The 24,476-nt window shown below is 25.7% G+C and overlaps 2 protein-coding genes across 2 annotated transcripts in view; one reads left to right on the top strand and one right to left on the bottom strand.

Moving 5' to 3' along the window:
• The window catches only part of LOC113389125 (neutral ceramidase), a 152,985-nt gene that overhangs the window by 81,227 nt on the left and 47,282 nt on the right, over positions 1 to 24,476 (top strand). The window lies entirely within an intron of this gene.
• On the bottom strand, positions 440 to 24,476 carry LOC113389128 (neutral ceramidase-like). Its single transcript, XM_026626181.1, has 5 exons — positions 24,250 to 24,476; positions 15,736 to 15,831; positions 4,435 to 4,601; positions 2,289 to 2,404; positions 440 to 571 (listed from the first exon to the last, which is right to left on the bottom strand). The coding sequence occupies exons 1-4, from the start codon at positions 24,427 to 24,429 to the stop codon at positions 2,356 to 2,358; spliced, it is 492 nt and encodes a 163-aa protein (XP_026481966.1). The 5' UTR covers positions 24,430 to 24,476; the 3' UTR covers positions 440 to 571; positions 2,289 to 2,355.

The following is a 24,476-nucleotide window of genomic DNA, read 5'->3' as shown; positions in this document are numbered from 1 at the left end:
AAAATGTACCTTTGCTATATGAACATGGGGAATATAGGGACCAAATTTTCTATTGCAATTTTTAAATATACTGAATTGTTCTAGAGCGTTATAATGTTAGACAATATTGTAGATTATTCAATTTTAAACAAATTTGCCAAATATGCTATTTATATTCCGTTAATATTTTAGTAGTTATAAACAATTTACCAAACACATACACTTGTTCCAAAAACTTTTTACTTTTCTGTACCCGTATATATATATATATATATATATATATATATATATATATATATAAATAAAAATACATCAATTATCATTTATCATGCTTATATTATTGAAAATATATACAAAAATCCTTTAAAATTTCATTCATTTTACATCAGTCAAATTTTAATTTTATGATTTTTTTTACAAAACTTGGAAAGCGTTACTGGTTCCTTCGTATGGGAAAATTCCTCCTAATAAAAATTTAAAGTTTCCAAAATGTTTGATACGATATGTTCCTGGTGTGACGTCATCAGAAATTGTCCATTCGACAGTGACGTCACTTGTTCCTGTAATCAGATTTATCCTTCTCCAGTGCATCCTGGAAAATAGAAAAAAATATATGAATTTTGATGGAAAATAATTTATAACTTCTAAAATATTTGTTTGAATTGAATGGTGTATATGGCAAATTTGTTTAAAATTAAATAATATACAATATTGTCTAACATCATAATGCCCTACAACAGCTCGGTATACTTATAAACTTAATAAAACCTAATAAACAATATATTATACTAATGCAATTATTTCGGTCAATTAGTTCCTACGCGCTACAAACTACACGTACCTTTTTTGGGAAAATAATTTATATCTTCTAGAATATTTGTTTAAACTAAAAAGTGTATTTGGCAAATTTGTTAAAATTGAATAGTATAAAATATTGTCTAATATTATAAAGCTCTAGAGCAACTCAGTATACTTAAAAATTGCAATAGAAAATTTGGTCCCTATATTCCCTATGTTCATATAGCAAAGATACATGTCGTCGGAAAAAAATATATATCTTCTAACATATTTGTTTAAACTGAATCGTGTATTCGGCAAATTTGTTTAAAATTCAATAATGTATAATATTGTCTAACATTATAATGCCCTAGAAAAATTTAGTATACTTAAAAATTGCAATAGATAATTTGGTCGCTATATTCCCCATATTCATATAGCAAAAGTACATGTTGTCGGAAAAAATTCATATCTTCTAAAATATTTGTTTAAACTGAATGGTGTATTTGGTAAGTTTGTTTAAAATTCAATAATCTATAATATTGTCTAATATTATAATGCTCTAGAGCAATTCCATATACTCAAAAATTGCAATAGAAACTTAAAAATATTTGTGCTATATATGAACTATATATATACACATTTTGGAACTCTAACTTGTTTAAGTTTTTAGTACTTTAAAATTCTTAGAAACTATTCAAAACTAAATTATTTAAAATATATCAAAATTAGAAAATTGTAATTATCATATATCTAAAAAACAGCTTTTTACGAATTTTAGTTTTTAATTAAAAATAATAATTCTATATAATTAAATTATATGTTAATAAAAAATTTTGTTCATATCGTGATGACTTGATTAGTTTAGAATTTAATAACTTTTAATTTTTGTAAGTAACTAAATATTTTAAATATACCAAAATGAAGCAGAAGGTTGTTATTATTTTATATATAAATTACAAGTTTTAGAAATTATTAGTTTTAAAAAAATTGCTTTTAGAGTTTTTTAGTTGAGTTATTTAGTTCTTATATGAACTTCTCTAAAGAACTATAAAGTAAATAATTTTTAAAATTTTGTTCAAAATAGTTTTTTTCAAATATACCAAAATATAGTACAAGTTTATATAAATCATATATCCAAAAATAAGCTTTGTGCAACTTCTAGTTTTTGTAAAAAAAATTTTTTCTCAAACCGTAGTTATAAATTTGCTCACTGCGCACTTCATTTGTTCAAAGGCATTTTTTCCTAAAATTTAATTAGTAAATATTTTTTTCTAGTTACGCCAAACTATAGTAGAAGGTTGGAACTATATTTTATCAAAATTGCAATTTATAAAATTAACAGTTTTGGAAAACCAGCTTTTGCAAATAAGCTTTTTTCATATCCTTACCATAAAACTTGTTCTATTTATCCGATTTAAATAATTCAAATCACCACAAACTTTTAAAAACTATCAAATACATCATTTAACAAGTTTATATTTAATATTTTTAATAAATTTATATATTATATTAATTTTTTTTATACTAACTTTGTATCCCAATGAGCATCTGTATAAACAGTTTCCCAACCACCATTTTCGACTTGTCTTTCAACTTTCAGGAAAGTTTTTCCATGTAAACGATCGTTTCTTGGATTTCCTGAAACCTGAAATAAAAATAATAGAATCAGAAATATATAAACATATTTTTAAAAAAATAAAAATCTGGGAAAAATAGTCGAAAAACCCATTATTTGCACCAGAAAAAATTGTTAGAAAAATTATTTAGAGTAATATTGTTTTGAACCTTCAGTGTTCAAGAAAATGTTAAAATTTCTATGAAAATTTGTTTAAAATTAATGGACAATAAATAATACATATATAGTAGATGATTATATAATACAATTATGAACAGTTGTGCAAATTTTTCGAATAAAAACAAATAAAACTGATATTTATTCACTTTTTCCTACGGTTGCATCAATTTGGTTCCATCCATATAAAATCGACATTTATCAATTTTAATCAAATTTTTTGATACCACTCCGTACTTTAAACCCTCAGTGTTTGAGTAAATCCTGCAAATCCTAGATTTTTTTTCATAAATTTGTATAATAAATCTTTTTTAGAGATTATCTTTGAGATTATTTAGGATTTCTGATGTCTTTACAAAATATTATTATTATAAAATCGACATTTATTAATTTTAATCGAATTTTTAGACACAACCCTATACTCTAAACCCTCAGTGTTCAAGTAAATCCTACAAATCCTAGATTTTTTGTTCATAAATTTGTATAATAAATCTTTTTAGAGATTATCCTTGTCTCGACTTGGAAAATATATTTCTTTAAGATTTTAGACGTCTTGACAAAATATCTTTATTTGTAAAAGTTTTAAAAGAAAATATACTTTTTGGAAAGTTTTTTTGTGTTGATAAAACTTTTTTTGAAAGACTTATGTAGTAATCTAGTCGTATTTGTCAAAACTTTCTGGAAAAATAATATAAAATATATATATATATATATATATATATATATATATAAACATTATATTTTATATATAAATGTTTACAAATTTTGGAACCTTAGATTTTGCAAAATTTTTAAAATTTAAATAAAAATTTTTAGTACAAAATATGTAGAATTTGACAGAAATTAATATACAATAATTTTAAAATTAATTAAAGCTTTTATATTAAAAATATTTTTAAAAATTTCCAAAAAATGCGAAAAAATATAGAATATATAATATACATATATAAAACATTATATTCAATGTAAAAATATTTACAAATTTTGTAACCTCTAGTTTTGCAAATTAGAGTTTATAATTTTTAAAATTTCAATTTAAATTTTTAGTACAAAATATGTAGAATTTGACAAAAAAATATAAAATACTAATTTTAAATTTAATTGAAGCTTTTATATTAAAAATATTTTCAAAAATTTCCAAAAAATGAGAAAAAATATAAAATATATAATATACATATATAAAACATTAAATTTAATATAAAAATATTTACAAATTTTAAAACTTTAGATCTTGCAAAAATTTTCCAAAATTTGAACGAAATTTTATATACAAAGTATGTATAATACAACAAAATGTATTGAATAATATTTTTTAAAATAATTGAAGCTTTTATATTAAAAATATTTTGAAAAAATTCCAAAAAATGCGAAAAAATCGTCAACATAAAAACACTGAATTACATTCCGTGCATATTTTCACAGTTTCCCAAATATCTCCTAAACCAATAAACCTACAACCCTCAAACTTTCACCAAAAAATACACAATTAATTTATAAATCAATTCTAGTACTTACAAATTGTGCACTAAAAGACTTACGTCTGTAGTAAGTCTTCAGTCCTTAGGCTGACTATTATTAAAAAAAAAATTTTACCCCCGCGTATTTTTCCACAATTTCCCAAATATCTCGCAAACTAATAAACCTACAACCCTCAAACTTTCACCAAAAAATACACAATTAATTTATAAATCAATTCTAGTACTTACAAATTGTGCACTTAAAGACTTACGCCTTTAGTAAGTCTTCAGTCCTTAGGCTGACGTTCATTAAAAAAAAGTTACTCAGCGCACTGTTTCCTAAATATCTCCTAAACTAATAAACCTACAACCCTCAAACTTTCACCAAAAAATACGTAATTAAATCATGTATCATGTATTACTTACAAATACTGCACTGGCAGTCTCGCCCTGTTGTAAGTCTCTTTAGGCTGACGTTTGCAGTCTCCGAAATCTTTGCCCATTTCTGCAGAATCGTAAACAACCCCCGGAACCAAAGTCCAGACCTTGTCGTCGAAATAATTGGGTTTTGGGCCTAATTCTAGGGTCTCATTCTGAAAAAAAGTAGTAAGAAATATTGTTTAATGTGTAAAGAATAGGTTTGTGCGAAATAATTTTGAAAAACGAGCTTGGATAAAAGATTATAGGCCAAGGGGACAGATGTCTTTGATTATGGAGTATATGTATAATGTAACAGTTTGTGTCAAGTATATAAATACGTATATATTTTTTGCAAAATTTGGTTTATACAGTTTGATAGCAAATTTTATCTAGTTTTCATAAGTCTAAGAACCCAAAATTCTATCTCGATTTTATAAAAAGTTATGAGTACAAAACTGACAAAAAGTGTTTTTGTATTTTCTTACTTGAAAATGTTTGTTTTTTTTTCAAATACCTCGTTTGAGCATTCTTAGCACATTAAACAAAATTTTTGCAAAATTTTTATTAAAACTATTGGATAGCAAATTTTATCTACATTTTATATAATTTGAACTAAAATTTCTATATCGACTCTAAAAAAAGTTATAAATACAAACTGAAAAAATAACATTTTATTTTCATACTCCAAATTGTTTTTACCAAAAATGACAAGTTTGGACATTTTTAGAATAATTATCAGAAAATTTGTACAGTTTTATGTTTGACTATTTATTAGCAAAATTTACCTAGATTTTACATAAAATAAACCAAAATTTTTATTCTATCTTATTTATATCTTATCTTATTTATATCTTTAAGAAAAGTTATAAATAAAAAAAAACAGAAAAAATGTGATTTTATTTTATTACTCCAAAACGTTTTCACTAAGAATACCATTATTTGAGCACTTTTAGATAAATTATCAAGTATTTTGCAAAATTGTGTATATTTTTTTTAATAAAAAAAATGTATGTAGATTTTACAAGTCAAAGCACAAAAATTTCTACTTTGACCCTAAAAAAAGTTATAAATACCTAACTGAAAAAATGTACTTAAATAATCAATAAGCAAACTGTTATTTTTCTGCGTTATTTATATTTATTTTAAAATATGAATTATTATTCAATTTAATTTTGGGTTTAATTATTTAATAGCAAAATTTACCTTTTTTTTACATAAAAAAAAAAATTATTTCAACTTTAAGAAAAAGTTATAAATACAAAACTGAAAAAAATGTCATTTTATTTTATTACTCCAAAACGTTTTTACCAAGAATGCCTTGTTAGTGTACTTTTAGTATATTTATAAAAGATTTTACAAAATTTTGATTTACACTATTTAATAATAAATTTGTGTAGATTTTACAAATCTAAGAACAAAAATTTCTATTCTGACTCTAAAATAAGTTATAAATACAACTCTGAAAAAATGTCATTTTAAATTATTACTCCAAAATGTTTTTTCACTAAGAATACCATTGTTTGGGCACTTTTACTAATTTTGTGATAACTATTGAAAAATGTGAAAATGCCGCCAAGCTAAGCACAGTATAAGTGAAAATGTTGCACGTTAAGAATTATTTGCAAATGCGCTTAGACTGTGACTATACGGGAGCACTTTTTCAATTTTGTGTAATTAGGCAACTATTTTTTTTTAATTTAATTCGAAATGAAATGACGATTGTTAATGTTCTGGAGATTGAACTAAATTGATTTATGATTTACATTTGATTTGATCTGATATAAAAATAAGATAGCAAAAATAATGAAAGTTACTGTATTTGTAATAATATATTTGAAAACGTTTAAAATTTCTCGAATATTTTATTACGGTACGGGAAGTTCCAGTAATTTGCCTTAAGGCACGATGCCATACACCACTAGTATTTATTTTAAAATGGGAATCATTATTTTATTTATTCAAAAATAAAACGATACAAATTTACAAATGCAGAAATAACATTTTTGTTTTCACATTTCGAAATATTTATTCTGTCAATTATTATTCATTCGTATTTTTATTCGAATGTTTTCATATTCAAATGAGAGAGAATGAAATCATGTTCTGTTTTTCAACTTTTTGAAATTTTTACTTCATAAAAAATTATAAATATATATATATATATATATATATATATACATATATATATATATATATATCCATTTATATTTAGTACAAAATTGGGTTTCTCGTGACAAAAAATAGGGCAAAAACCTATTTCCAAATCTGCATACGACCTAAATGGCTTTTAGAGAGATCTCTCCACCGGATTAGGTCCTTGATAACACTGTTAATGTTTATTTTATCGGAAATTCAGGATATCCCACACGACATGTTCAAAAGGATACGATTTCACATAATAGACAGAGATCTGGGGGAAAAAATAGTGAGTGAAAAAGATTTTGGCTTTGCATCTTCAAGTACAAGTTATTACGTACCATTTCAAAATATAAACTAGTGGGGCGCATGGCATCGTGCCTTAAGGCAAATTGCAGGAACTTCCCGTACCAAAAATTATTTATTTTTAAAAAGATAAACATTTCTGAAAAAAATTTGCTCTGAAAAAATTAGATTTTTGAGAAACTATAAACTTTTGACAAAAATTTACTTTTTTAAAAAAAAAAGACTTTTTGAAGCAAAGTGTATTTTGTAATATTTTGGAAATTCTGAACTTTTTTTCAAAGCAATCGTACTGCTTTAATTGCATAGAGACGTAATATCGAAGCGCGTAAGCGCTGCGTCGCCGTCTGACGGATAAACACTGGTACGGAACCCATAGAAATGTAAACAAAATTTATACTTATTGTTAAAATCTCTATAAAATATCTGATAATTTGATGTGCACGTGTCTACTGATCGTTTTTAACCGCCAAATGGCATTTTGTTTTACTTTCTTTACTAGATCTCCGAAACTGCTAGACCTGCCTTCATGAAAATTTGATCAGCTCTTCATATTGTTAATACAAGTAAAATTATGTTTGTTTTTTGAATTATTCAAATCGGACGCTCCGTTCTCTTAAAAACAGAGTTAGCGTTTTTGGCACTTTTTGCCCTAATCTTCGCAACGGCTGCACACTGCTTCCGCCAAAAACTAATCAGCACGTCTCCTTATCAATACGAATCGAATGTTTTTTAAATATTCAAATCGGTTGATACGTGCTCCCGAAATCGTCGACGAAAATTTGTATCCGAACATACATACATACACGCACACACACACACACATATACATCCATTTTTCTAAGGTATGCCAAAATGTTCAGAAGGTTTTGAAACGTAAAGATCTACAAAAATTTTCATTTTCGATTTTTTTGCGATTACTATAACTTACCCTACGGGAAGTTAAAAAACATTCGATTACTATTGATAGGAAGATGTGCTGATTAATTTTTGGCAAAGGCAGGTCCCGCCATTTCGAAGATACAGAGCTAAATGTGCGAAAAATGACAGTTTTTGAGAGAATTGAGCGTCTGATTAGAATGATCTAAAAAACTTTCTGTTCGTATTGACAAAACAATTGCTTTTGAGAATAAAAAAATATTACATTTTTTTTTTTATTTTCCATAAAATATTTTTGTAATTTTGGATTAAAAATTCAAAAAATTACCCAGCCTAAGCACAGTCTAAGCGCCACTCTGGTACAAATGTTCACCCAAGTGCGTTTAGACTGTTTATGTACTGGAGCACTTTTCCAATTTTGTGAAAAACTATTGAAAAATGTGAAAATGCCGCCAAGCTAAGCACAGTATAAGTGAAAATGCCGCACAGAATTATTTGCAAATGTGTTTAGACTGTGACTATACGGGAGCACTTTTTCAATTTTGTGTAAATCAGACAACTATTTTTTTTTCAGATATATTAAGATAACAATAATAATGAAAGTTACAGTATTTGTAATAATATAATTGAAAACGTTTAAAATTTCTCGAATATTTCATTACGGCACGGGAAGTTACAGCAATTTGCCTTAAGGCACGATGCCATACACCACTAGTTTTTTAATAATTCGGTGTGATTATTTCCATTTTGCAAATTTTTAATAAGATTTTTTCATTAGGTCGTATGCTCCCTGTCTAACCAATAACAATTGTCGACATTATATGGATAGAAAACGTAAAAGAAATATTTTTTCTATTTTTATTGGAAAAGGATATTTTCAAAAGGATTTTCTTTCCGGATGGCAACAATAAACAGAAATAGAAATAAAATACTTTCGGATATTTTTAGATAAAAATATAAAGGCATAAAGCAGCAATTACTTCATTTCTCTAATGAAGGTTCATTTCTAAATGCTAATTACAATGACAAACCGATCATGTCATATTTCAAGTATGACTCTAATTACATTATTATTTTTAAATATTATACATATTTTTAACGCTATTATGAATATATAATTTATGATTTATCATTATATAAATGTGTATGATGGTCGACACTAATAAATGTGTACATCACGAGTGTTACTATTATATTACTAATAAACATTATTCAAAATTGTTACATAATGTATTTATTTATACTTAAATGCCATCTTGTACAGTAGCAAATAAGTTTTACTTCTTTTTTGCATCTTTCTGTCTTTTATCCGACGATATTTTAGGTCCAAAATTATCATAGATATCTACAAAATATTTAAAGTTTTCACGAATAAAAAGGTATATTTTATATACAAAGTTTGTTTTAGAGAAGGATATTTACAATGTGTGCAAAGTCTTTTCTTTCGATAAAAATGTCACAAGGGATTTCTTTTTTTATTTATCTTATATATAAAGAAACTTTGTTCTGAGAAAACATTTTACAGAATAAAACTGCAGTTGAAAGAGCTAAATAAATATACTCAGAGTATTATTATAGAAATAACTGTAATAGATTTTTATATATGAACTTGCAATACAGTAAATACAAAGGAATCGTACAGAAGACTAATACAAATTTTTGTTTTGATTGAAATTCTTTAAAATTGCTTAATTCTCTAATGAAGGTTCATTTCTAAATGCTAATTACAATGACAAACCGATCATGTCATATATGAATTATGACTTTAATTACTTTATTGTTTTTGATATTTTATATTTTAGTACACATACTGAAAAATATTAGGTCAAAATTATAAGTTTATGCTATAAATGTAATTTTTTTTAAATTTTAAATATAATTAATTTTTTTAATATTTTGCAAAAATTTGTCAAGAATCATTTTTATGCAGTCACACTTTTTATAATATGCATGTGTTTGGAATAATATTTTTTTAAATTCCAGTATTTATACTAGAATGCTATAATTTTAGTATTTTATCAACTAAAGTATATTTAATGTAATTTGATTAAAAAAACTTTTTTATTTGTATTTATTCACTGAGTAATTAATGATTTAATTAGACCTTTGTAGTGCAAGATATAAAAATCTGTTTAGTTAATTTAAAACTGGTTTTTGTATAAAGACATATGGATTTTAGTATTTGTTAAATTAATATATACTATATAGAACAACATATAAAGTTACAGCTTTTTGTTACATTTAATAAAGTCAAAATAAATTTTTTAACTAACAAAGTCAGAATTATAATTTGATTTTTGAGTAAACTTAGTTAAAGCTAAAGCTCGTAAAACCGTAGTATTTAGATTAAAGTGCTCAAATTTTAGTATTTCATATTTCAAAATATGTATTTTGATTTCTATTATCTAAATTTATAATGAAAAAAAAAATGATATATAAAAAATACCAAATCCAAAATTTGTACCCACATGTCTGAAATCCTTGACTTTATTTTTCCTTAAACTCGGTTTGCATAATATATTTTCAAAGAGCTCGTAAAACCGTAGTATTTATATTAAAGTGCTAAAATTTTAGTATATTATATTCTAAACAATGTATTTTAATTTCTATTATCTAAATTTATAATGTATAAAAAAAATTATATATAAAAAATACCAAATCCAAAATTTGTACCCACATGTCTGATTTTATTTTTCCTTAAACTTGGTTTGCGTAATATATTTTCAAAGAGCTCGTAAAATCGCAGTATTTATACTAAAGTGCTCAAATTTTAGTATATTATATTTCAAACTATGTATTTTAATTTCTAGTATCTAAATTTATAATGACTAGAAAAATTTATTTATAAAAAATACTAAATTCAAAATTTGTATCCACATGTCTGACTTTATTTTTTCTTAAACTTGGTTTGCATAATATCGTTTCAAAGAGCTCGTAAAACCGTATTATTTATACTAAAGTGCTCAAATTTCAGTATATTATATTTCAAACTATGGATTTTAATTTGTATTAACTAAATTTATAATAACTAAAGAAAATTATATACCAAATCCAAAATTTGTACCCACATGTCTGACTTTATTTTTCCTTAAACTTGGTTTACATAATATAGTTTCAAAGAGCTCGTAAAACCGTAGCATTTATATTAAAGTGCTCAAATTTTAATATATTATATTTCAAACTATGTATTTTGATTTTTATTGACTAAATTTATAATGCCAAAAAAAATTATATATAAAAAATATTAAATCCCAAATTTGTACCTGAAATTTTTGACTCGAAATTTTATCTTTATTATACTAGAATTTTATACTCGGTTGGCATATGCATTTTCAAAGAGCTCGTAAAATCGTACTATTTATACTAAAATACTATAACTTTAGTATATCATACCACAACTTATATATTTTGATATCTAGTATTTAAATTTGCAATAATTAATTTGTTTATATTTTTAAAAAATACCAAATTAAAATTTGTACACGCGCACATGAAAGTCTTCAAATTTCAATGCAAATACATACGAAATTTTGTTTACCTATATTTTCAAGGAGCTCCTCAGACCACATTGTTTGTAATAAAAACTTGAAATTTAGGTGAAATGTTGATTGGTAACTATATTTTCATGTCAAGTACAAAAAAATTGATTTTTGTTATATTGAAAGCCTTAATAACTTTTGAAAGCTAAAAACAAGTACTCCTGACTAAATTTTTGTATAGTCGTTGAAAAAAATATTTTTATTTTATTCTAAACATGAAAAATCATCGATATTAGTATATGTTGTATTAGTATAAGCTTTAAGCAATAACATATTAAATTTACATATTTTTAACATCAACAGCAAGGTACAAAAAAAATTGCAAAATATATGGGAACATTTAAACAAAAATTTCATTTCGTTTATATACATTTTTGAGGAGCTCTTCAGACCACATTTTGCGTAAGAGAAACTTGAAATTTTAGCAAAATATTGTATGAGACTTATGATTTAATACTGCATACAAAAAAATTGATTTTTGTTAAATTTAAAGCTTGAATAAAATTTAAATCACAACAAGTACTTTTGATTTAAGACTGAAGTCTTCGATATATTTAATAAACATTTTTCTTGACAAAATTTTTTTGTAGTCGTGGAAAAAAGTTATTTTATTTTATTCTAAACACCAAACATCATCGATTTTAGTATTTGTGTTATTAGTATAAGCTTTATGCAATAACATACTAAACTTACAGATTTTTAGCATGAACATAAAAGTACAAAAAAAAATTGTAAAATATATGAGAACATTTGGAAACAAATTTTATATTATGTATATACGTTTTTGAGGAGCTTGTCAAACCACAGTTTGCGTAAAAAAAACTTGAAATTTTGACTAAATATTGTGTGAAACTTATAATTTAATACTGCATACAAAAAAAATGATTTTTGGTAAATTTAAAGCTTGAATAAAATTCAAATCACAACAAGTACTCTCGAAATAAGACTGATATATTTTATCTTTGATATATTTTGTCTTTGATATATTTTATACGTAATTTTCTTGATTTTTATACAAAAAGTATATATTTTTATATTTATTATTTTTCTATAAGCTTCAATAAAAACGTGTGCACCTAAAAAAATTTATTACTGAAGCTTTTTTCTTAAAAAAAATCAATTCTGTAATATAATTCCTCTTGAAAAAATATTTTCGCATGCAAATTAAATATCGTGTAGCTCTATTGTCGATTTTAGTAACTTTTAGTGTTTTTTATGATTTTATAAATCAGCATCTGCGTATTTTCATTTCAAAATGCCTTTATAATAATTTTCCGTGGGTAGAAATGCGAAAAATTTTCCATTCCGCAAAATATTATGATAAGTAGTTCGGTAACATAAATTGCAAGTACGCAAAATAATACGAGAGACGCGGGTAAAAAAATCTGTAAATAATAAAATAATAAAGATATATAATTTTTGATATTTTTTGGGGTATTTTTAAAGTTTTGGTTAAATTATAAAAATATGAAATTCGGTTTTTGCATGTTTGTTTGATGGGTAAAAATAGGAGTTTGCGGAGAAAGCGCGCGGGGATAAAATTTTAATATTTCACAAATTTCAATAAAAGTTGTCTGAATTTGCTTATTTTATAAATATACAGGGTGTTCCAGAACTTCAACGTCAAATTGAAAACAGGTGACAGTATTGACCTGAAAAAATTTAGAAAAAAAATTTACCTCACGTTGTTTGAAAATTATGAGCTTTCAAGTGCAACCTCAGAGCTTTGGTGCAATAAAGTTTATTTTTCGGTTATTGTGGGTAATATTTCTAAATTTTTTTAACTTAAGCTTTGGAACCGTAACCCTAAATAACATTTCTAAGACCACAGTCTAAAATAATAATATAATTGCTCCAAGTTTTCAAGATAAAATCCTTTTTGTCAAACCATGGATTAAAATTTTTTAACATCCCTCAACTTTGGGAAGCTCTGGTTTAAAAAAAATGTACGAAAGTATTGTGGAAAATTTCATAAAAATTTAGTGCATTTTATCAGGATTGTAAAATAGTAAATTAATCAGTAAATTTATTATTGAATTGAATCTAAAATTGCGTTTGAAAATAGAGAAAAGAACCTATGCTCGTCACCGAGAGAAAACGTGCATTTTTTGTTTGATTCTTTTTAACTTTTAAATTATTTGTTTAAATTAATAAGAACATCAAAAGAAAGTATATAAAATTGAACAATAAAGAAAAGTTTCTCACATCCCAAGACCCTACAGCAACTCTGTATACCTAAAAATTGCCTTGGAAAAGTCAGAACTTGTACGCAAAATTTTCTATCAATGTTTCCAATGTCGCTGCCCCTCGGACTAAAATTATGGTCGAAGGTTTTCTCATATCTCTATTATTATTATTGCATAATATGCAATCTTCCTCATTCATATAAATTGAGTGCTATACGATTCTAGTATTTGCATTTTAGAAGATATTGTTTACAGAGAGAACAACTCTATTTTATTTGTGGAAAGATTGTTGAAAGCTAGGAGATAAATTAAACTATATTATTTAGGTGTATATGTATATATATATATATATATATATATATATATATATTTAATTTGAGTTAAAAAGTCGGGCGTTATATCAATAAAAATAGTATGAGAGTTTTTAGAAATTTATTTAAAATCCATACGTTTCGGCTAGCATCTTAGCCTTCATTCAATAGCAATCACTTTAACTAGCAAAATTAAAAGTAGATAAATAATATGTAAGAAATTTTATAGATAAACAATAATAATACTAATAATAAAAACACTTACAATTTTGCATCCTAATATAATATATGAAAACATTATTAATCCTTGGTATGAGTATATGCACATTGGTAAAATATATATTTTTTAATATTACAAATGGTAAAACACACAAATAAATATGATAACTTAACAAGTTGTCGAAACTATGTATTTACTGTTCGGAATTTAAGATAGAAATGTCACATTTTCTTTGAAGCTGTTTTTAGCATGTGTTCAAAATTTACGAGAAATTAAAAAACGAAGGGATCTTGTCATTTTTTAAGAAATTTTGACACGTTATTTAGGAACCACGTGTTTGTTTTGTTCAAGGCCGTATTATCAAATCGTTTGTTTATAACCCTGTCGTTATGCAATTGCAAAAACAACCCCTCAGCAAATCTTCTTTTAATTATGTTCTCTTCAAAATATAAAATTTTGGGCTGAAAAAATCTGTATTTAAGTTTAAATTATTAATATGATCGGTTAGCATCGTTTTGAATTGTTTAGCATTTTTTGAGTTATATTTATGTTGATGAAGATGTTTACTTAGGTTTTGGCTAGTTTCTCCTCCATTTGTGTGTTTTACCATTTGTGATGTTAAAAAATATATATTTTATCAATGTGCACATACTCATACCATGGATTAATAATGTTTTCATATGTTGTATTAGGATACAAGATTGCAAGTGTTATTATTATTATTTTTGTTTTTCTATGAAATTTCTTATATATATTTATCTAGTATTAATTTTCATAGTAAAATGATTGCCACTGAATGAAGGCTAAGATGCTAGCCGAAACGTATGGATTTTAAATAAATAAATTTGTAAAAACTCTCATACTATTTTTATTACAAAGTTTTGAACAAACTATTCTTGGTATTGCTAAATTATTTAGTACGTTTTAATGTTTCTATTTTGGAGCATTTTCAATTATAAATTGTAAGGTTTGTTTGTTTGGTCTATTTTTACTAGTTTTACTATTATTACTTCGCTTTGTCAATGCCCTAACCAATTTTTAAATTAATTGAATATTTTAAAATATTTTTATTACTATTTTTGACTTTTTTTACAAACCCAAAAAAAGCTCTGAGCAAGTTTTGGTATTGCTGATTATTTTCAAAAAAATTCTCAGTTATTTTTTAGTTTTCAGATGATAAAAGATTATTACATTTTTATTATTTTCCATAAAATATTTTGTAATTTTGGATTAAAAATTCCAAAAATCATCAAGGCTAAGCACAGTCTAAGCGCCACTCTAGTACAAATGTTTACCCAAGTGCGTTTAGACTGTATATGTAATGGAGCACTTTTTCAATTTTGCGAAAACTATTGAAAAATGTGAAAATGCCGCCAAGCTAAGCACAGTATAAGTGAAAATGTCGCACAGAATTATTTGCAAATGCGTTTAGACTGTGACTGGCAGCACTTTTTCAATTTTGTGCAAATTAGGCAACTATTTTTTTTTTTTAAATTGTAATCGAAATGAAATGACGATTGTTGATGTTCTGGAGATAAATTGTTTTATGATTTACATTTGATTTGCTCAGATATAACAAGATAGTGCAAAAATAATGAAAGTTACAGTATTTGTAATAATATATTTGAAAACGTTTAAAATTTCTCGAATATTTCATTACGGTAAGGGAAGTTCCAGAAATTTGCCTTAAGGCACGATGCTATACACCACTAGTTACTATTTTTTTTACTTACCTTTGCCAAAGCTCTAGCCAATTTTTGGTATTGCTGAATATATAAAGTGTGTGTGTGTGGTCCATAAATTGTAGAAGCTGCTTCGTAACGTTGAACCTGAAAAAAATATAAAAATTATATAAAAAAAAAAAAAAATTGATACAAAATATATAAAACAGTTGCAAAATTAAAGTGAAGCAATAATGGAAATACTTTAAATCAAATTGCTAACTAAAAAGGAATAAATTTAGACAAAAATTTTGAGCTTATTTTGAAACACAGGTTATAATTTTATACTTTATATAATTTTTAATTTTTCAAATTAGTTTGTAATTAAACTATACTATTGAGTATTAAAAGATTCCCCAAATAATTATTTTATAAAATGCTATAAAAAAATCTATTGATAATTTTCTCAAATTTCTTTGTTATATTTGAAAGTATAAATTGTTATACTATAAATTATTATATTAATTTACTTTGCTTATTTTTCATATTTCTATAAATTTAGTCAATTACAAATTTTTTTTCATAATATGATCATTGAATTTAAAATATATAACCAGTCTTATAGAAAAGGGAATTTTTAGGGATTTAAATAGGCAATTATTTTTTGTATCGCTCGAGGATTAATAAGAGGTTGTTACATCAAAAATCCATTCATGAAAAGATTTCTAATGAAAGGCGATGGAAAATTCCAACATTTTCTAAAAAGCATACATGTCAATCATATGTTATATTTCACCCTTAGTGCGAGAGCTGGAGGATTAAAAATAAGTAAGCAAAAAGATCGAAGATTTAGACAATAAAATTATTATAAATGTAATATTTGGATGCTTGTAGAAATGTGTAGGAATGTTGTAGAAAATTTTGTTTTATACAGTTTGATAGAAAATTTTATTTTAATTTTTTGTTTCTTAGACCAAAAAGTTGTATTTTTATCCTGTAAAAAGTTATTTGTCCTTAAATAGAAAAAATATATTTTTGCTAGTCGTGCCTAAACCGTGGACCAGTAGATTTTCTTATGTAAAAATAATTTGTGAAAAATATATAAATAGTTTATAATAAATTCCAATTTACTCATAAAAAATTTATGCTATTTTAAAAATATTTTAATAATAATGAATTAATATTTAGTTATATTTGCTAATATTAGCAAAGTTGTGTTTTGTTCCACGTTTTTAATAATTTTAATTTATTTGACACATTAATTTTTTCTATTTTATTAAATATTCCACAGAATTAATTATGAAAGTGAGTTAAATTCTTAATTTTTAGGAGTGATTTTAGGATACACCAAGTTGATGTAGGGTCTTGAGATGTAAGAAACTGTTTTTTATCGTTCAATTTTCTATACTTTCTCTAAACATTTTTATTAATTTTACCAAATAGTTCAAAAGTTACAAAGAATCAAACAGAATAATGCACGTTTTCAAATGGCGACTAGCATAGATTCTGTTCTTCTTTTTCAAATGCTATTTTAGAGTATACCGAGTTGCTGCAGGATCTTATGATGTTCAAAAGTTTTTTTTATTATACAATTTTATAAACTTTCTTTAAATATTTCAATTTATTTCATGAAGTAGTTTAAAAACTACAATCGATCAAACAAAAAAGTACAACTTTGCTTAAATATTCCACAAACAGGTAAAGATGAAAGTAAGTTAAATGCTGATTTTTAGAAGTGATTTTAGTGTATACCAAGTTGCTGTAGGGTCTTGAGATGTAAAAAACTTTTCTTTATTGTTCAATTTTCTATACTTTCTCTAAACATTTATATTTATTTTAGCAAATAGTTCAAAAGTTACAAAGATTCAAACAAAAAAATGCACGTTTCTAAACAGTGACTAGCATAGGTCTTTTCTCTATTTTCAAATGCGATTTTAGAGTATACCGAGTTGCTGTAAGGTCTTCAGATGTAAGAAACTTTTCTTTATTGTTCAATTTTATAAACTTTCTTCAAATATTTTAATAATTTTGATGAAGTAGTTTAAAAGTTACAATCGATCAAACAAAAAAGTACAACTTTGTCTAAATATTCCACATATTAGTAATAAGTAAGTTAAATGCTCATTTTAAAAGTGATTTAAGTGTATACCGAGTTGCTGTAGGATCTTAAAAAATATTTTCATCTAGATATTTTTTTATTTAATTTTTTTACACCAGCTCTCTAATTATTTGCAAAAGATTTACCTCATAACACGAGTTTTAAAAAGCGTTTTTCGTCGTTTTAATGAGCTCGTTAGTTATCCAGGATTATATTTGTTGTAAAGTTGACATGGGAATTTGTATCTTTGTACTATATATAGTATGGTGAAAAAACATTTTGTTAAGAAAAACTTTTGTATTTAATACTACAGAAAAAGCTGTAAATAATGGAGCTGCACAATTTATGTTGTATGCATCTATTCATTATATAGAAACTTTTAAATCTTTGGTTTAATATATATAAAATATTAAGTAAACTTGTTTAGAATTAAATTATCTTTAAGTTTTATTGATATAATTTTGTTTTTACAGCAACCCGGTATACTTGAAAATTGTCATTGAAGTATAGAGACTGATTTTGTATGTTATCAAAAAACATGTATTCATTATATTAGTTGTAATTCTTAAATTAGTCGTTAAATTTTATTAATGTGTAAGAGAGATTTGTTTAAATTAAATATTATAAAATATTTTTTAATATTATAAAACTCTACAGCAACTCGGTATACTTCAAAATCGCATTTGAAAATGAAAAACTAAATTTATGCTAGCCAACACTTGAAAAAGTGTATTTTTTTGTTTGATTCTTTGTAACTTTTAAACTATTTGTTTAAATTTAAAAAATATTCAAAGAAAGTATAGAAAATTGAACAATAGAGAAAAGTTTCTAACATCTCAAGGCCCTACAACAACTCGGTATACACTAAAATCACTTCCAAAAATCAGCATTTAACTTACTTTCATTATTACTATTACGTGGAATATTTAGGCAAAGTTGTACTTTTTCGTTTGATCGATTGTAATTTTTAAACTACTTCATCAAAAAAAATGAAATATTTGAAGAAAGTTTATAAAATTGTATAATAAAGAAAAATTTTGAATATCATAAGATCCTACAGCAACTTAGTATACACGAAAATCGCATTTTAAAATAGAGAACAGAACCTATGCTAATCACCGTTTGAAAGAGTGCATTTTTTTGTTTGGTTTTTCTGTAACTTTCAAACTATTTGTTTAAATTAATATAAATGTTTAGAGAAAGTGTAGAAAATTAAACAATAAAGAAAAGTTTCTTACATCACAAGAACCTACAGCAACTCGATATACCAAAAAATTGCATTCGAAAACAAAGAACAGAACCTATGCTATGCTAGACACTATTTAAGAAAGTGCATTTTTTTGTTTCGTCTTCTGTAACTTCTAAACTATTAGTTTAAATAACTACAAATATTTAAAGAAAGTATAGAAAATTAAACAATAAACAAAAGTTTCTAACATCTCAAGACCCTACAGCAACTCGGTGTACCAAAAAATTGCCTTTGACAATAATAATTAGATAAATCAATCCATAATCCTCGTAATTGGTTGATCCTCTGTAACTTTTAAACTATTTAATTAAATTGTTATAAATATTCAAAGAAAATTTGTATTGTTAAATAACAAAACAAAGTTTCTAACATCTCAAGACCATACAACACTCTATATACTTAAAAATTGCATCAGAAAAGTCAGTAACTAAATTTCCTTATTCAATTTCGTTTCGTCAAAGTCTGAAATCAGCAAGTAGGATTTTCTGGCAAAAACCAAAACTGCCTTAAAAAGCATAAACACATAAAACCCAACAGTGGTTTATCATAAAATCTTTCCCCTTAGTCTTTTTTCCCTCATAATTTATTTTCCATGTACAAAACGCATTAACTTGGTATAATTAATACCTCGTGATGACCTAATTATGGTCGGGCGGAGGTGTCTCCACCTCTCGGACTAAAAACATATAAAAAAACGCTAATGCATATATTTAATGACATGTAATAATAATCACAACTGGGGAATAATAGTCGAAATGAATATTTTTGTATTTCTCGACGTTCTGAAGGTTTCTGAACATTTTACTGGCATACCTCAGAAAAAATGGATGTGTGTGTGTTTTGTATGTCCACGTTTTCGGGCGCACGGATCAACCGATTTGAATGATTACCATTACCATTCGATTCCTATTGATAGAGAGATGTGCTGATTAGTTTTTGGCAAAGGCAGGTCCAGCCATTACGGAGATACGGAACAAAGAGTGCGGAAAATACAAATCGAGTTTTTGAAAGAAACACTAAATAAACGCACTCTTTATGATTTATTTACATTTTATCAAATGCAATTCGTAGTTTTTGCTAGGGTTTTTAAAGTATACTGAGATGCTATAGGGTCTTACTATGTTAGACAATATTATTTAGAATTTAATTTTATACAAATTTTTCTGATATATCATTTATTTTTAAGAAATATTATAAAAGTTATTCAATATGTAATAAATAAATGCGCTTCGGATGAATAAAATTAGACGAATTTAGACTATTCCGGATTATTTTATTAGAAAAATTGGTAAAGCATCTAATTTGGTATAAATTCACTATTAATATTTGTATGTATTTATTTTATTATAACTATAAATAAATGTAACCGATCAAATCTAACAATGGCTAATAACTAGATACTAAACTTTAAATTTCACTTTTTTACATTGAGTTTTAAAACGTTATATACTTTAAACGGAGTATCGGATTTGAATGATCTAAAGAACATTCAATTTGTAATGATTGGGAGAAGAGGTGATTAGTTTTTGGCAAAGACAGGTCCCGCCATTTCGAAGATACAGAGCTAAATGTGCAAAAAATTTCAGTTTTTGAGTGATCTAAGCGTCCGATTTGTAATCTAAAAAACTTTTTGCTTGTATTGACAAAACAATTGCTTTTGAGGATAAAAAATTATTACATCTTTTTTTATTTCCAATAAAATATTTTTTGTAATTTTGAATTGAAAATTCAAAAAATTACCGAGACTAAGCACAGTCTAAGCGCCACTCTGGTACAAATGTTTACCCAAGTGCGTTTAGACTGTTTTATGTACGGAGCACTTTCCCAATTTTGTGAAAAACTATTGAAAAATGTGAGAATGCCGCCAAGCTAAGCACAGTATAAGTGAAAATGTCAGAATTATTTGCAAATGCGTTTAGACTGTGACTATACGGGAGCACTTTTTCAATTTGGTGTAAATTAGGCAACTATTTTTTTTTTAAATTGAATTCGAAATGAAATGACGATTGTTAATGTTCTGGAGATAAATTGATTTATGATTTAGATTTAATTTGCTCAGATATAGCAAGATAGCAAAAATAATGAAAGTTACAGTATTTGTAATAATATATTTGAAAACGTTTGAAATTTCTCGAATATTTCATTACAGTACGGGAAGTTTTAGCGATTTGCCTTAAGGCACGATGCCATACACCACTAGTTTTTTTCTACGCCTGCGTCAACGTATGTTCCCATCGATTTTTTCCCTAATTTCCTCAATCCAAAACAGAGACCATCATCATCATCAGGATGACCTCATTGGATTAATTACCCTGATCGTTAAATTAACGAGCACAAATCTCCGAACTTTCCATGAATTTACTACCGTGGAAAATGTTTGACTGAGTGACTTCCTAAATGCCAAATCAGTTTTTATGACAAGGTAAAAATCAATAAAAAAAACATCGATCCCTAAGGACCAGTGATGGTCAACCCTAAAAGCAAACTAGTGGTGTATGGCATCGTGCCTTAAGGCAAATTGCTGAAACTTCCCGTACTGTATGAAATGTTCGAGAAATTTTAAACGTTTTCATATATATTATTACAAATACTGTAACTTTCATTAATTTTGCTATCTTGTTTGTTATATTTGAGCAAATCAAATGTAAATCATCAAATCAATTTATCTCCAGAACATTAACAATCGTCATTTCATTTCGAATTCAACTTCAAAAAAAAATAGTTGTCTAATTTGCTCCCGCACAGTCACAGTCTAAACGCATTTGCAAATAATTCTGTGCGACATTTTCACTTAAACTGTGCTTAGTTTGGCGGCATTTTCACATTTTTCAATAGTTTTCACAAAATTGTTGATGGCTTAGACAGCACATTTTTGGGTTTTGCTAATATAACTTATTTCTGCAACAAGATAGATAATTTTGGTCTAAGGATGATAAAATCTAGATAAAATTTCCTAAATAAATTGTTAAGACTATATTTTTAACTTTAGAAATAAACTACAAACCCGAGAACATGAACAAAATTTAAGTCGACTTTTATACCAAAAAGCATTTGATGTTGCCTTCAAGTATGCACTGTTCATTTTTCATGTTTTCTAACGTAACTTTTTTTTTGATTAAGATAGAGTTTTTTGGTCAGAACACAATGAAATCTAGATAAAATTTTCTAAAATCTTTACTAAGACTATTTATTCTTTTATTGCTTCAGAAATAAACTACAAACCCGAGAACATGAACAATGTAGTTGGATTTTTTCAAAACAGGATTCTATGAATTTTTAAAAATTCCCTTAGAGATACTTTTCAAGATACTTTCATATTTTTTACATTTAAACAATACTTCAGCAAAGTCATATTTACACAAATATACCAACTCACTCTACACATTGAGAAAAAATTCTTAACTTAAAGTTATATTAATCATCATCATTTAGAAATAATGGAGAAGGCCCAGGGTCCTTGTGAATAATTTGATTTTTCATAATTTTACTAGTAAACTTTTGGGCAGTTTCATATTTTTTGTATTTGAACAATATTCTAAAATATTCAGAAATACTAAAATCACCTTAAAAAAGCAACTCTGCTCATTTACAAAAAAATGTCAAAACTTATTTTTAAAAAATATATTCTAAAAATCTTGTCTAGGAATATTCTTGTCTTGAAATATTCGAGAATTTTTAAACGTTTTCAAATATATTATTACAATTACTATAACTTTCATTATTTTTGCTATCTTTTTATATCTGAGCAAAGCAAATGTAAATTATAAATCAATCAATTTATCTCTAGAACATTAACAATCGTCATTTCATTTCGAATTCAATTTCCAAAAAACAGTTGCCTAATTTACACAAAATTGAAAAAGTGCTCCCGTATAGTCACAGTCTAAATGCATTGCATTTGCAAATAATTCTGTGCGACATTTACACTTATACTGTGCTTAGACTGGGTGAATTTCTGAATTTTTAATCCAAAATTACATAAATATTTTATGGAAAATGAAAAAAGATGTAATAATAAATTTTATCCTCAAAAGCAATTGTTTTGTCAATACAAGCAGAAAGTTTTTTAGATCATTCAAATCGGACTCAAAAACTGCCATTATTTGCACACTTAGCTCCGTATCTTCGAAATGACGGGACCTGCCTTTGCCAAAAACTAATAGCCTCTTCTCCCAATCATTAAAAATTGAATGTTTTTTAGATCATTCAAATCCGATACTCCGTTTAAAGTATATAATGTTTTAAAACTCAATGTAAAAAAAAGTGAAATTTAAAGTTTAGTATCTAGTTATTAGCCATTGTTAGATTTTATCGGTTACATTTATTTATAGTTATAATAATAATATTAGTAACAATTTATCACACAACATGTATTTTATTATATATCATCTGTTTATAACATTTAAAAATTTTTTGAACAAAATTAAATAAGAAAAATTACAGTTAAAATTTAATAAAGTTAAAATTTCAGTATCTAGTTATTAGCCATTGTAACATTTCATTGGTTACATTTATTTTTAGTTATAATAAAATAAATATATACAAATATTAATAGTGAATTTATACCAAATTAGACACTCTAACAATTTTTCTAATAAAATAATCCGGAATAGTCTAAATTCGTCTAATTTTATTTATCCGGAGCGCATTTATTTATTACATCTTGAATAACTCTTAAAATATTTGTTAAAAATAAATGATGTATTAGGAAAATTTGTATAAAATTAAATTCTAAATAATATTGTCTAACATAGTAAGACCCTATAGCATCTCAGTATACTTTAAAAACCCTAGCAAAAACTATGAATTGCATTTGATAAAATGTAAATAAACCATAAAGAGTGCGTTTAGTTAGTGTTTCTTTCAAAAACTCGATTTGTATTTTCTGCACTCTTTGCTCCGTATCTCCGTAACGACTGGACTTGTCTTTGCGAAAAACTAATCAGCACATGTCCCTATCAATAGGAATCGAATGGTAAATGAATCATTGAAATCGGTTGATCCGTGCGCCCGAAAACATGGACATACAAAACATACATCCATTTAGTTTCTGAGGTAAGCCAAAGTGTTCAGAAACCTTCAGAACGTCGAAAAATGCAAAAATTTTCATTTTCGATTTTTGGCCCATTACTAGAACCACCCTAAGGGAAGTTGATGGTTAATCCCTAAGGACCAGTGATGGTCTTTAGGGTCAACCCTAGAAGCAAATCAAGAGTCCTTTACTATTTTTATCCCTTACCTGGTATTCTTCAGGAGTGACAACATAGTCAGTATAAGTGTTACTCAATCCTGCGATTACGACAAGGGCTTCAGGGCCTCCTGCTTCCTTAAGGGCAATTCGAACAGCATCCCTCATCCTTCTGCCAGCCATTGTGGTGAATTCACCAGGAATTGCCACCAGGGCAACGTCTCCTATCATTAAAAGTTGGGTTGGGACGATTGTTGGTTGCCATTGGTATGGCAGAT

The sequence above is a fragment of the Ctenocephalides felis genome, unplaced genomic scaffold (assembly GCF_003426905.1).
Source record: "Ctenocephalides felis isolate EL2017-DRISC unplaced genomic scaffold, ASM342690v1 CF-g0.4_SCAFFOLD_03573, whole genome shotgun sequence".
Classification (NCBI taxonomy): domain Eukaryota; kingdom Metazoa; phylum Arthropoda; class Insecta; order Siphonaptera; family Pulicidae; genus Ctenocephalides; species Ctenocephalides felis.
This window is presented reverse-complemented; position numbering and strand designations above follow the sequence as displayed.